A 14,155-nucleotide genomic window follows, 5' to 3' on the forward strand; every position below is an offset into this window, starting at 1 on the left:
CTCTATCCCATTACTCTGCTTTATTTTCTTCACACAGCAATATTTGAAAATTTCCCACATATATGTTTTGAGTTTAATGCCTCTGTTAGCCACTAGAATGCAAATTTTATGGGGGCAGGGACTTTGTCTTGTTCAGTGCTCAGTCAACAGTGACACAAATAGGTGCTCAGTAAAATATTTGGATGAGACTATTATTCACCCTTAAAAAGGAAGAGAATTCTGGGGCTGGCCCAGTGGCGCACTGCTATAGTGCGCCGCTTGGGAAGCGCGGCGGCGCTCCCACCGAGGGTTCGGATCCCACATACAGACCGGTTCCCGCTCTCTGGCTGAGCGAGGCGCGGGAGCAACACCAAGGGCTGCGATCCCGTTGCCGGTCCCGGTCCGGTACGGGGGCGACACTGAGGGTTGCGATCCGTTGCCAGACATGGAAAAAGACAAGAAAAAAAAAAAAAAAAAGGAAGGGAATTCTGGGGCTGGCCCAGTGGCGCACTGCTATAGTGCGCCGCTTGGGAAGCGCGGCGGCGCTCCCACCGAGGGTTCGGATCCCACATACAGACCGGTTCCCGCTCTCTGGCTGAGCGAGGCGCGGGAGCAACACCAAGGGCTGCGATCCCGTTGCCGGTCCCGGTCCGGTACGGGGGCGACACTGAGGGTTGCGATCCGTTGCCAGACATGGAAAAAGACAAGAAAAAAAAAAAAAAAAAGGAAGGGAATTCTGGGGCTGGCCCAGTGGCGCACTGCTATAGTGCGCCGCTTGGGAAGCGCGGCGGCGCTCCCACCGAGGGTTCGGATCCCACATACAGACCGGTTCCCGCTCTCTGGCTGAGCGAGGCGCGGGAGCAACACCAAGGGCTGCGATCCCGTTGCCGGTCCCGGTCCGGTACGGGGGCGACACTGAGGGTTGCGATCCGTTGCCAGACACGGAAAAAAAAAAAAAAAAAAAAAAAAAAAAAAGGAAGGGAATTCTGACACATGCTACAACATGAATGAACCTTGAAAACATTAATGCTAAGTGAAATAAGACAGTCACAAAAGACAAATATTGTATAATTCCACTTATATGGAGTACCTAGAGCAGTAAAATTCATAGAAACAGAAAGAATAGTGGTTGCCAGTGGCTGGGTAGACAGGGCATGGGGATTGTTCTCTAACGGGTATAGAGTTTCAGTTTTGCAAGATGGAAAGAGTTCTGGAAATTGGTTGCACAATAATGTGAATGTACTTAATACTGCTGAACTGTATACTTTAAAATGGTTGAGATGGTAAATTTTATGTTACATATGTTTTACTACAATTAAAACGAACAAAAAATATTTACTTGCTTAGAGCCTGGTGCTGATAACACCAAAGTGAAGGGTTCTGATCCCCTTATTGGCTAGCCACCAAAAAAAAAAAACAAAAAATTGGATGGGAGGATGAGTGGGTGGATGAATGAATGGCCAGTGGTTAGATCTCAAGTTCCACCCTCCCTCCTGGCTCAAGAATTACCAAGTTATAGAAGTTATCTTGTCCAAGTCCTTCAATACACATATAGGGGAACTGAGGCTTGGAGAAGAGATGTTTACCCAGTTAGGCAGAGTCAAGCAGGGACCGGCTGACATAACCCCTCTCAGCACATACTGGGCCTCCCCGTCTTTTCCCACTGAGCGCCTGTGGACCATGCACATCCTTGCTCTCAGGGTTGGAGATGAGACCCAAGATCTGCCTGCCAGACCTGGCTGCCACATGCTCCCTTCCTCCCCTCCTGCAGAAGCCCAAGTACCAGGTACGCTGGAAGATCATTGAGAGCTATGAGGGCAACAGTTATACCTTCATCGACCCCACCCAGCTGCCCTACAACGAGAAGTGGGAGTTCCCCCGCACCAACCTGCAGTTTGGTGAGATGGGGTCTCAGCACCCCACGCCCTCCCATCATGGAACCAGTGGGGCTGTTGGGAGCCTGTGGGCCCTTAGAGAGAGGCCCTTTGGTGGCCAGGGACCTAAGGAGCCTGTGTTTGTGGCAGGTAAGACCCTTGGAGCCGGTGCCTTTGGGAAGGTGGTAGAGGCCACAGCCTTTGGTCTGGGCAAGGAAGATGCTGTCCTGAAGGTGGCTGTGAAAATGCTGAAGTGTGAGCGAGGGGAAGGGCCGGGGAGGTGGGGAAGGGTTGGGAACAGGGTATGTTGGGGATGGGCAAGAGGCATCACCCACATTTTCAGTCTGTTGGAGCCTGGGGGACGGAGCCTGGGATTGTGGCTTTTTGTGTGAGCTCCAGGCTCCCTCTGACTCCTGGGTCTGAGGAGGTCTAGGTCAACCTTTGACTAGAGCTTCTGACTGGGCGCCAGGGAGGCTAGGGTGCACAGAGGCCACCTAGGGCCATGACCTCATCACAGCTTGGCTTCCTGCCACTCTGAGGCCAGCTTAGTGACAGGCCACCCCTCCTCTCTCTCTCTCTCTCCCTAACTCCCACCTGTGTGTCTGAATCTCCTTCTTTCGGCTGCCGATGGCTCCGGGTCTCTGGGCTCCCCTGGTCTTTGCATTTGGCCCCCATCTGTGTGGCTCTCTGTATACTGCCCTCTCCTCACCTGTGGGACCTGGGGCCCCATTTCCCAGCCACGGCTCACGCTGATGAGAAGGAGGCCCTCATGTCAGAACTGAAGATCATGAGTCACCTGGGCCAGCATGAGAACATAGTCAACCTTCTGGGAGCCTGCACCCATGGAGGTGAGGGGCCCTGGAGGGTATGGGGGCCCAAGGTCTTGGGGTCTGAGGGCCCAGGGCCATCTCACTCCATCTTCCCCTTCTCATCTGCTACAAGTGCCAGTAGGAGCCCTGTCTCAGCATCCCTTAAATGCATAGGCCAGATTCCTGGACTGTCAGGAGCTACTTACAGATGAAGCAGATAGTTCTGTGGAGCTCTCTCTAGTCAGTGGTTCTGACACTGGTGAGCATTAGAGCATCCAGAGAAGGAGGTAAAAGTGCAGATTCCTGGGCCCAGCTTCCAGGAGTCTGATTCTGTGGGTTTGGAGTGAAGCTCCCAAATCTACCTTTTAAAAAGCCCCCACCCAAAGATGTTTGGACACTGCCCCCAGGGTCTACAGAAGTGCCCTAAATTGTTGGGACTCCAAGTCCACCCCTATCCTCTTACCTATAGCAACTTTGACCAATATTGAACTGCCACAGATTTCCTTTGAAGAAAGAATTCTCTGGCTAAAAATTTTTTTGAAGTTCTTCTGCTTTAGATAGATGGGGTTGAGAGGCACAGAGAAACTTGCCCACAGAGGCAGGATTAGACTTGGGTGTGTCAAGTACCAGTCCAGAGAGCCTCACTACCCTCAGCCCGTGCTCTGTTCATGCAGGGGAGCAGGGTTAGGGGTGCACTCACCCCTCCCTCACCCCACACTCTCGGCTGCTCTAGGTCCTGTCTTGGTCATCACTGAGTACTGTTGCTATGGTGACCTGCTCAACTTTCTGCGAAGGAAGGCTGAGGCCATGCTGGGATCCAGCCTGAGTCCGGGCCAGGACCCCGAGGGGGGCACTGGATACAAGAACATCAACCTGGAGAAGAAATACGTCCGCAGGTATACCTGGGAAAGAATAGGAAGGAAGCCAGGATGGGAGGTGGGCCCCCAGTTCTGCCTTCAAAGCCAGCTCATGGTTGGGTGGCTGTGTGGCCCTTACATTCCCACCTGTGCCATGAGAGTAGCTACCCCAGGTTTTACAGGCAACTCTGCTTTTCTGCTATTTATTCCCATCATTCAACAAACATTTGAGCACCTACTATGTTCCGGGAGTGTGGAGGGCAAAGATGAGAAGCTCATAGTCTGGTGGAGATGTGTTAATTAAATCATCATCTTAATGTACGTAAAAGACCAACCAAGATCTGTGCCTGAAGCCCTAGCCAGAGACGGGCAGATCTGGGGGATAATCGCCCATTTCTCCCACAGCATGTGTTCTTGGGGGTTGCAGCAGAACACCCATTCCATTTAAGAGTTTCCACATGGCCACGGAGAAGTGGAGACAGAGCCTGTTAGTTGTTGGGTGAGAGGAGGCAAAGCAGCATGACTGTGGCTAGGCCCTTGGTCCACTTGGGCCTCAGTTTCCCCAGGCAAGCCATCAGAACGTTGAACCTATCAGGGTCTTTCCGGCTGTTGTTCTATTATGCTGTGATTCCTGGAAGCAACCCAGAGGCAGATGGACAGAGAGCCACATGGGGAACCAAAGAAAGGAAGTGGAGAGTTTCATGTCACACGAATCAGAGGCAGAGGTGGAGCTAGAATTCTGCTCTCTTGACTTCTGGTTAATACTCACCAAAACCACACTGCTGTCCTGGAGGTCTTTTCCTTAGGGATTTGTGGGGCCTCAGAGCCAGGCTGCTGGGGGCCAGGACAGGATCTGAATGAGAAGGGTGTACATTGTGCCCTTATCCTAAATACTGTCAGCTGCCAAGCGTGGGGAGGCAAAGTGGAAGGAATCCATCTCTCTTCTTCCAGTATCCTCAGAAATGGGGGCCTGCAGGCCTGCTTCCTCTTCTGATTCTGACACCCCTCTGAGAGGATGGTACACACAGGGCCTCTGCAGGCTGGAACCTTAGGCCAGACCAAATCAAAAGAGTACCAAAGAAAAGTACTAGCTTCCGTCTTCAAATATGCCAAGAGGGAAAGTATTCCCAGAGTGGGTAAATTGCAAGGGCAAATGGCATGTGAACCAATCCTGTCAATGGGATCCCCAGGCTATGTTAATACAAGTATAGTTTCTAGAGCAAGGGAAGAGATGGCTTTGCCATGGTTAGATTATACAGAAAACACCAGGTTCTCTCTGGGAACATTGTCAAGATGCATAACTTTAGTGCAGAGGGGACAGGGAGGTGAGAGGTTCAGAAATCATATCTGGATGGAATGTTAGAATTCAGTCTAGAGCAGTGCTTCTCAAACTCACTTGCTGCCCAATGCGTGGGCTCACAGCTGGGGGCTGTTAGAAGTGTGCCATGTCAGGCCCACCCATTCAGACCTGCTGAGTTGGAATCTGCAGGTGATTCATCTGCAGATGAATTACAGTTTAAGAAGCTCTACTCTAGACCAGTGGGCCTCAACCCAGGCTGTACATTGGAATTGCCTGGAGAGATTTAAAACTGAATGACTGAGTTTTGTCCCTAGAGTTTCTGAAGTCTGATGGTCTGGGCATGGTGAGTGTTAAAAGCTCCCCAGGTGATATTAATGAGAAGCCAGCCAGGGTGAAAGCCACAGTTTAGAGAAGAGAGGCTTCAAAGAAGGGGCCCTAGAATATGCCCAAATTCCAGCAGGGCTGTTATGGGGAAGAGGGTGCCTACTCCTCTGTGGCCCTTTAGGGTAGAGCAAGGAACAGGAGGAAAATCCCAAGGGTAGACTGGCATTAGAAGCAACAAAGAAGGTTCTAACATGTGGAGCTGCCCAAAGATAGAAGGGGTTGTAAGCTCCCTCAGTGGGGATGGCCAAGCAGAGATCAATGATCACTCAGATGAAATGTGGCAGGGGGTTCCTTATCAGAAAGGGATGCTCAAGTTGATCTTGAGGTCTCTTCCCTTCCCTGGTGACTGGCTAGGAGAGTTCATGGAGTGGCTGGAGGCCAAGGCCTGATCTGGGCAGTGCAGTAATGAAGACTTACCATACCCTCTTCCCCAACCCTCCTATGCAGGGACAGCGGCTTCTCCAGCCAGGGTATGGACACCTATGTGGAGATGAGGCCTGTTTCCACTTCTTCAAACGACTCCTCTGAGCAAGGTGAGGAGGTACCAAGGTCAGGGGAGAGGAGAAAGGCTGCTGGAGGTTGAGACCAGGGAGGGGCAGGGGTGTGGCGGGGCTGCCTGATGCCTCTTCCCACCCCAGACCTGGACAAGGAGGACGGACGGCCGTTGGAGCTCCGGGACCTGCTCCATTTCTCCAGCCAAGTGGCCCAGGGCATGGCCTTCCTTGCTTCCAAGAATGTGAGTCAGAACTGGGTCCCAGCCTGTAGCCACCCAGGTCACTGATGGGGGGAGGCTGAACCTCTGTGAGGCTGGACAAGTGATGGGGAGGGGAAGAAAAGGGGAATGTGTGAGCAGGCAAGAGAGCAACAGAGCATGTGGGCAGTGGCCTCAAAGGGCTTCAGGAGTGAGTGGGAGAAAGCTGTGCCCAGGGCGAGCGAGTTCCTTCAGAAGGGGTGGAGTTCCCAGTCTGGGTGGTGCCTGTTTCCCTGGTTTGCAGGAGGCTGGGAAGGGTACCAGTTCCCAAAACCGGCTTTATTCATTCATTTTAACTCAACTGTATGAACAAGACAACAGCTGTCTCCCCTAAGGAAGCACACAGTCTCATGGGGATGACAGTCTGATATCCCTTGTGAGGATATCAGACATTGTATAAAATATACTCAGCCCAGGAATAAGTGCCCAGGGAATGCAAGCTCTTACCATCATCCTTGGAACACAGACTTGGGAGTCAATGGTTTGATTGCTGGCTCTGCCACTTGCTATGTGATTTTGAACAACTATTTAAATTCTCTGAGCCTTGGCTTCTACACCTATAAAAATGGGCTTAATCACAGAATTGTTTGAGAATAAAATAGTTACGATGTGTGCAAATGCTTAGGGAAGGGCCTGGCACAGTTAGACCTGGAAGGCAGCAGTTGCTACTATTACCTCTACTGGTGTGGGCCAGAGGGCTCGTTGCTTCTGGGGCCAGAGCAGACCACCTGGTTCTAAGTCAGCTCCTGCTGCTCAAGGCAAAGGGCTAGAAGGGCCCCTGCAGCTCAGGGGATGGTGGTTTCTAAACATTAGATTGTCTGACTACATTACATTTTTTCACACTGTGGTAGAAGGTATGACAGGTAAAGGACCAATACTGATGTCCACTCCCTCGACGGGGACCCCAAATCCTTCTAGGGCCCATGCTGCTCCTCACCTTGGGTTCGGTAAGGGGAGGGTCCGAGACTAACCTGCAGTGCTCTCCCTCAGTGCATCCACCGGGATGTGGCAGCCCGAAATGTACTGTTGACCAGTGGGCATGTGGCCAAGATTGGGGACTTTGGGCTGGCTAGGGACATCATGAATGACTCCAACTACATCGTTAAAGGCAACGTGAGTGCTAGGAGGGGTTGAGCTGGATTGGGGAGGGGTGGGAGGGCCAGGTCCCAAAGTGACTGGGGACTATCATGCCAGGCCCGCCTGCCTGTGAAGTGGATGGCCCCAGAGAGCATCTTTGACTGCATCTACACGGTTCAGAGTGACGTCTGGTCCTACGGCATCCTCCTCTGGGAGATCTTCTCCCTTGGTGAGCTGCTGGGACCAGTCCAGACTCAGCCTGGGGCTGACTGCTCTTTGGCTGGTGGGAGTGAAGGGATGGACTAGGCTCTCAAAACCTGGCACTGCAGCTCCTGGCTCGAGTTCTCGAGTTATCTACTAGCTCCCATTTCCTGAGGACTGGGCACAGGGACTTGTGCTCAGTCCTTAAATTTTGTGTGTGTGTGTGTGTGTGTGTTCAACTGGTGTTATTGGCACCACCTTAAATGCACTGCTCTAACAATCTCATAACAACCTCTTTTTGTCCCAATTTTACTGATACACAATGGAAGCTCTGGTCTGATTCCAAAGCCTGTGCTGGAATTCTTTGTATGGTGTGATACAGCCTGGCTGAAGGCACAGTGCCTGGCACACCGTAAGCACTGGATTAAGAGTAGCTGTTTTTCTAGTGTCACAGTCCAGGTGGGACTCTTTACGCTCAGCCTCACTGAGATGCGTGTGGGTATGGGGCAAGAGGAACAGGAAAGCAAGCAATGAGCACGGCCTCTTACATGATCTTCTTTTCTAGTGTCACAGTCCAGGTGGGACTCTTTACGCTCAGCCTCACTGAGATGCATGTGGGTATGGGGCAAGAGGAACAGGAAAGCAAGCAATGAGCACGGCCTCTTACATGATCTTGGCCTTTGCAGGGCTGAACCCCTACCCTGGCATCCTGGTGAATAGCAAGTTCTATAAACTGGTGAAGGATGGATACCAAATGGCCCAGCCTGCGTTTGCCCCAAAGATCATGTAAGTGAAGGCATCCCAGGGAGTGAAGAGGACACCCCAGGCTTTGGCTGAAAGGGAATGGAAAGGCATGTGGCCCTGGTCTTTCCCTGTCCAAAATGTTCCAGGGTCAGGCTTCATCTCTCCCACAGTGGACTCTAAAACAAGCCCCTTTTATTGAGTTCAGGGTTTCCACTGGTTTCCCAGGTGATATGAGATGTTCTCACAGAGGGCTCTCAACTGATGCTGGTCCTAAACTTAGATGACAGACTTTTAACTCAGACTGTTACTATGGTGACCCCATGGATGCCAAATGGCTTCATCTGTCAATGTGGGGGTGATGAAAGTACTGTGAGGATTAAATGAGATAACATGTGCCAAGGACTTAGCACAGATTTTATGCTAAACTCACTTTTCACTAGGTATGGAGACGTCTCTGCTGGGTAGGCCTCTTGGGGGGTGGGGGGGTGGGTAACAGTCCCAGACCCTAGGGAGCTACGCATACGCAACGTCTGTCCTGTCTCCAGATACAGCATCATGCAGGCCTGCTGGGCCCTGGAGCCTACCTGCAGACCCACCTTCCAACAGATCTGCTCCCTCCTTCAGGAGCAGGCCCACGTGAACAGGAGAGAGCAGGTGAGTGGAGCTAGGCTCAGGTGGGTGGCTAGCGAAAACAGGCGGGGCTGGGCCTCATGAATCTGGTACTGACTGTCCCTGGTCTCTCCTGCCCTCAGGACTATGCCAATCTGGTAAGCAGCAGTAGCAGTGGTGGCGGTGGCAGCACTAGTGAGCCAGAGGAGGACAGCTCTAGTGAGCACCTGGCCTGCTGTGAGCAAGGGGATATCGCCCAGCCCTTGTTGCAGCCCAACAACTACCAGTTCTGCTGAGGAAGTGACGAAACAGGGAGCTTCAACTCCTCCATGAAGGGGCGACATGGGGAGAATATACAAACTCTGCCCTGGGTCATTTCACTGAACAGCTCAGCTCGGCTCAGCTCTGAAATTTGGGAATGTGAGGGTCCAGGGGAGGTCAGAGAGGACCCCATTCCCAGAGCTTGGGCCATCACTGCCAGTCAGGGGCTGGGGGCTAAGCCCCCACCCTCTCCCTCCAATTGCTCTCATGGTGTTGGCCTCATGTTCACTATGCCAACTAGTAAACCGCAGCTTACTCCTTTAATCTTGTTCCCATGTCCAAAACCTTCCCTCACCTTATTGTCTCAATGGAAATGGACTGATTTTGTACCTATGATGGCCCCAGGAGCTGCTGTGATATTGAGAAAACAAGGCTCCTTGGGGCTAGACAGCCTGGCAGAGTGGTGGGATCACCCACTAACCGAGTGTGGACAGGTGCTCACACACTGCACTCAGCTCAAGCCCCTCAGAGCAGGGGCCCCAGTAAGAATCTAAAAGGGCCTCCTAGTTTCTGCCCTACAGCCTTCTTCACCCCACCCTGGATCTGGTACTGCTATAATGAGCCAGTGGCAGCTAAAAGTTAGGGGTGTTCTATCCAGTCCCATCATCTTGGCTGGAAGGCAGGGGATCTTGGTGTGCAGCTGGCCACACCAAACAAGAAGCACACATTGCCCCAAGCTGACTCATCACAACTAACAGTCACGCTGCGGGAGTTTCTGTCAGCATTAAACTAACAGCATTAACGCAGCTGGCCTCTGGTTCTTGGCGCCACAAATTCCCTATGACCTCCTTCGATTCCCCCTTCATGTAAAGTGATAAGCACCTCTGGAGCTTGACCACACTGTGCCCCACATAATGAGCACGGAATTGACTCTTGCTTCACCAAAACCAGATAATTTAATAAAGTTTATTCTTGTTGGGGGAAGGAGGGGAAAAAAGACACCTACTCCACTCCTCTCAATAAATTAAATAACACATGGCCAATTCCCGCGCCCTAAGCAAACCTGGGGCACTTGAGCCAGTCCTGCTGTTTCCTTACGGCCCAGTCTGCTTCCCCTTCACAGAAGGGAGTTTTTCCTACTGCTGCCAGGTTATGTCATGAAAACAGGCCACATCCCCTCTGTGGTGAGGCTCTGGGGGCCTGGAGAGGATGCAGAGTGCAGCAGCAGTGGCCAGGGGAAGGAGGAAGGGGATTCTCTTCCTCAAATCCCAGGGCAGAGAGGACACTACTGGAAGAGAGCTGTGGCTGACTGTTCCTCCCTCCTCAGCTTCCTTCAGATGAGGGTGCAGGAAGAGGAAGAAGAAAATGCATCCCTCCTCTGGGGAGAATCAAGAGCCCAAAGAGACCCCTAGGGCAAATGAGGCTGCCAAGGCCCCTAATCAAAGGTAACAGGTTAAGGAACTCACGTGGCTGCTGGGCTGGAACCAGTGCTTCCCTGGGATGGGAAGAGACTTCAGCAGCCTCCCAGCCCAGTGCTGGGACTCCTGTCTTAGCCCACCCAGGACTTCCATCCTAACCTGCAGCAGGCCCCAGGGAAGCCACCAGCTCCTGGCCTTTCCCTCATGCTCCCTTCCTCTGTTAATGATTCTAGTACCCCCCAAAGTGCTCCCTCAGGGCCAGTAAGGGCTTTCCTGGCACCTCTCCTGACTCCAAGAGGGTTGAGAGCTGAGGACCCTGGGCCTCACTGTGCTCAGAAAATGGAAGCTCTTTGGTCAGTCCCAGCAGTTAGAGGCCCTTCCGAAAGGTGACCACTTCCCCAGGTTCCCTGGACAGATCTGCCTTGGGCAAGGGCCTTACTATGGCTTCAGAGAGATGGTGCAGTCCCCGTACAACAGCCTGGATTATTCCGCCACTGTGGCCACCTCCTCTTCCTCACCCTCCTCTTCTGTCTCTGTCTTGATCTGAGCAACCCCAAGACGGTAGAGGGTGTCACGGATGACCACCTCGCCAGGCTGGCAGCTCTGCACAATGTCGTGGATCTGCCGGTTGACAATCTCGCGGCTGGTGAGGAAGTCCATGAGGCGGTTGTAGAGGTAATAGTGGGTGGCATTGTCAAAGGCAATGGGCCGCTGGCGGATGCTGTTTGGTTTGCTGTCCACAATGGAGGCCAGGATGGTTGTGTAGGGTGCCAACTCAGGGCACAGTGCCAAGGAGCGGTGCCCAGCGCTGGGGTCACCGGGACTGGGCTGTGTGCCTGCATGGACAATGTGCCGTGTGGCAGTCTTGGTGACTGGGTGCTGGACAGAGTGTTCAGCCTCTGTCATGTCCACGGTATAATGCTGGTCCAAAAGCTCCGGGCAGGACACGCTCTAGAGGAGATGAGAAGCCATTTTGACAAGAGGGAATGACTGAGATAGAACCTGAGTGGTGGATGAGTGCAAAGGCTATGGGACCAGCCAGCCCAGTTTCAATCCTAGCATCACCATGTGCTGTATTTCCTGGGCCAAGTCCTCCTTGGATGGCAGTAACAGTGGCCACCTCCCATAGTAGATAATAGATTACTTGAGCTGTTATTATTATTGCACCAGTCAATTCAGGCTGATGGGAGCAGGGGGAACTGGCTCTGACTGAGGCTATGACACCTTTCTAGAGTCCCAGCACAAACAGAACCAGGAAGTGATGACAATGATGTCTCCAAGTCACAGCTGGAGGCCTTCCCCTCCCATTATGCATCCTGGCAGGGGCACCCACCTCCCTTCTTGCTCTTCCCTTCCTCCTAATATCAGTCCTAATGCCTCTTCCAGAAAAAACCAAAGGCTAGCCTTGGATAGTATGTGCCTCTGGTAAGAACTACTGCCCAGTACAATGTACCAAGACACAGAGGCAAGGGCTTTGTTACTAACTGGCTATGTGACACCTTAGACAAGTCCATGTCCCCCTATGGATCTTAGTTTCCCCTTTTGATAAAAGAGGGTTGGGTAAGACCAGTGTTTTCTAAACCACTGTGCCCCTATGTCACAAAAGGCATGCTGTGAAGAATATTCATGGTCAAATCTAAGACACAATGGATTAAACAGTGTACTTCAGGGCAGGTCAGGCTTTTAAAATGTCAGTATGCAAAATGACCCTCAAAGGTGGCAAGCTTCTAGGCTTATCTGGAAGGCAACCTCTTTTAACACAAGATACATGTGTTTGGGATACCCCAGGCACACTGTGACATGCTGTGGTCTCATACATAAGGGTTGGTCAATAAAAATTAGTGGCTTCACAGCATCAAGACAAAATATTGATAGAGAAAAAGGATGCTAGAGGTGGCTCCAGGAGGGTGAGACATGGTGGCTGAGGGATTTACTCTAGTTCCTCAGAAAGTAACTCACCACAGGTGGCTCCATGGGGCTAGAGAAACAGCCCTGGTTCCTCCCCCACATCTGGCTGGTCAGCTCTGGGTAGCAGAGGTCAGCACACAGGGCCACTGGTGTGGCCATATCTACCATGTAGACAGGTGGCCAGTGGCGGGAAGAGGCAAGCAGATCCACATGGTCACGGGCACTCTCACCCCGCACAAGATACTTGGAGCCGCAGACCACCTGCAGAGGAGATGTAGGGGACGGCAGAGGGTTAGGAAGCTAAGCAAGAAGCCAGCCTGCAGGCAGACTGAGCACAGCCCTCACTCACTCCTTCCCAGGAAGATGAGTAATCGGTTTCCATCCTGCCAGAGCCTATGACCTTCTGCTCCCCTCCTATTTCTGTCCCTAAACGAAGTGAACAGCTCACCCTTGCCTTCCTAAAAGATGGAAGTATCCTGTCCTCAACTCAGGCTGAGAGGCACCTCAGGACATCTCTAGACTCTACTCCCTTCACATCACCCTACCAGGCATGTCTAGTAGTTACCAGTCCCAGCTAAGAGCTGGTTAAAAATGGAGATTTCTGGGCCCCAACCCAAACCTAAAGAATTAGAGTCTCTCTCAGATGGAGTCTAAGTATTTTAAGTATTTTGATAAAGAGCTGTATTCTGAGCAAGCTCCCCACCAGACCCCAACGTGCTGCCCAGATAGGAGACCCTGATTAGTCTAGTAAACACCTTTACTGACAGGGTCCTCTAAGCACCATTCCATTACTGGACAGCTGTGGGTACACTGGAGAACTCTGCCTTCACACACCACCTGGCTGTCGCCTCTAAGTGATACCTCTCCCTCATCATAGGCTCAAGACCTACAGCTCTCATGCCCCTGTGTTGTCAACTGCTTCTCATGAGATAACCCCCAGTCACACGAACACAATTCTCTGAGCAGGCTTTGATCTGCCCAGGACAGAGGCATCAAGCATCTTCCTCAGAAAGCTTTTGTCAAAGCAGTTGATAACCTGATTCTTCTTATAGCCCGCTGACTCAGGCAGGTCACCATGTTGACACACGCACCTCAGTAAACTGAAGGCTATACTAAGCCATCTCTCCACTATTCAGTACTTGGTAAGTGGATTTTCTGTCCCTGTATATTCCTGGGTCTATTCTGTCATCTAGTATACAATCTGTCCTAGAACTATCCTGGTGCTCACCCTGTCAGTGCCTTCCAAAGATGTATGGAGTCATCTTCCTAAACCAAAATCAGACCACGTCACCACCTCTATTCAAAACCAAAGGTCCCTTGTCACTCTCAGAATAAAATCCAATTGTTACCCTGGCCTTTAAAGCTCCACACGACTTGGCCTCCTCCACCCTCCCTCTTCTTGGCTCACTATGCTTCCCCACTCAGGCCTTGGTGGTCCATCCACTGGAACACTTCTTCCCTGGTTCATCACTGAGGCTCCTGCATGTCTTTCAGGTCTCAGCCTCCTCTGGCTTCCTCATAGACAGCAGCTCCCTCCCTGTTACTTTATATCTCAGGCCTTTATCTGGTTCCTTCAGAGCTACCACCACAAGCTGTGGTGACTTTATTTACCCATTAAAATATGAGGTCAACTAGGAAGGAATGACATCTTTGCTGCTCACCCCTGTATCCTCAACAGCTGACGCAGGGCCCAACACGTGGTAAGGTGCTTAATAAATGCTCATAGATGAATAACCCAGGTTCCCTCCCTAGTCCACAGGCCCCATTAAAATATGAGGTCAACTAGGAAGGAATGACATCTTTGCTGCTCACCCCTGTATCCTCAACAGCTGACGCAGGGCCCAACACATGGTAAGGTGCTTAATAAATGCTCATAGATGAATAACCCAGGTTCCCTCCCTAGTCCACAGGGTGGTACCTGACCCATGGGCAGCTACTCCACAGGCTGCCAAGCAACCTCAGTCCCAGCCCCCAAAGGATGAA

General features: G+C 51.9%; 2 protein-coding genes across 3 annotated transcripts in view; one reads left to right on the forward strand and one right to left on the reverse strand.

Annotated features, from left to right (window-relative positions):
- The window catches only part of CSF1R (colony stimulating factor 1 receptor), a 34,025-nt gene extending 24,373 nt beyond the window's left edge, over nucleotides 1-9,652 (forward strand). The window contains exons 11-21 of the mRNA XM_008565904.1: nucleotides 1,751-1,877; nucleotides 2,004-2,108; nucleotides 2,591-2,701; nucleotides 3,396-3,558; nucleotides 5,651-5,736; nucleotides 5,842-5,939; nucleotides 6,945-7,067; nucleotides 7,149-7,260; nucleotides 7,919-8,018; nucleotides 8,522-8,630; nucleotides 8,729-9,652. Of these exons, the coding sequence (XP_008564126.1) occupies nucleotides 1,751-1,877; nucleotides 2,004-2,108; nucleotides 2,591-2,701; nucleotides 3,396-3,558; nucleotides 5,651-5,736; nucleotides 5,842-5,939; nucleotides 6,945-7,067; nucleotides 7,149-7,260; nucleotides 7,919-8,018; nucleotides 8,522-8,630; nucleotides 8,729-8,881 (1,287 nt within the window). The 3' untranslated portion in view covers nucleotides 8,882-9,652. The remainder of the gene's footprint in view (nucleotides 1-1,750; nucleotides 1,878-2,003; nucleotides 2,109-2,590; nucleotides 2,702-3,395; nucleotides 3,559-5,650; nucleotides 5,737-5,841; nucleotides 5,940-6,944; nucleotides 7,068-7,148; nucleotides 7,261-7,918; nucleotides 8,019-8,521; nucleotides 8,631-8,728) is intronic.
- Nucleotides 9,653-9,779: 127 nt separating this feature from the next.
- HMGXB3 (HMG box domain containing 3) overlaps nucleotides 9,780-14,155 on the reverse strand; it is a 50,095-nt gene continuing 45,719 nt past the window's right edge. For both annotated transcript variants that reach the window (XM_008565905.1, XM_008565906.1), the window contains 2 exons: nucleotides 12,224-12,433; nucleotides 9,780-11,215 (listed from right to left, as the gene is read on the reverse strand). In XM_008565905.1, coding sequence (XP_008564127.1) covers nucleotides 10,748-11,215; nucleotides 12,224-12,433 — 678 coding nt within the window. In that variant the 3' untranslated portion in view covers nucleotides 9,780-10,747. The remainder of the gene's footprint in view (nucleotides 11,216-12,223; nucleotides 12,434-14,155) is intronic.

The sequence above is a fragment of the Galeopterus variegatus genome, unplaced genomic scaffold (assembly GCF_000696425.1).
Source record: "Galeopterus variegatus unplaced genomic scaffold, G_variegatus-3.0.2 Scaffold212, whole genome shotgun sequence".
Classification (NCBI taxonomy): Eukaryota; Metazoa; Chordata; class Mammalia; order Dermoptera; family Cynocephalidae; genus Galeopterus; species Galeopterus variegatus.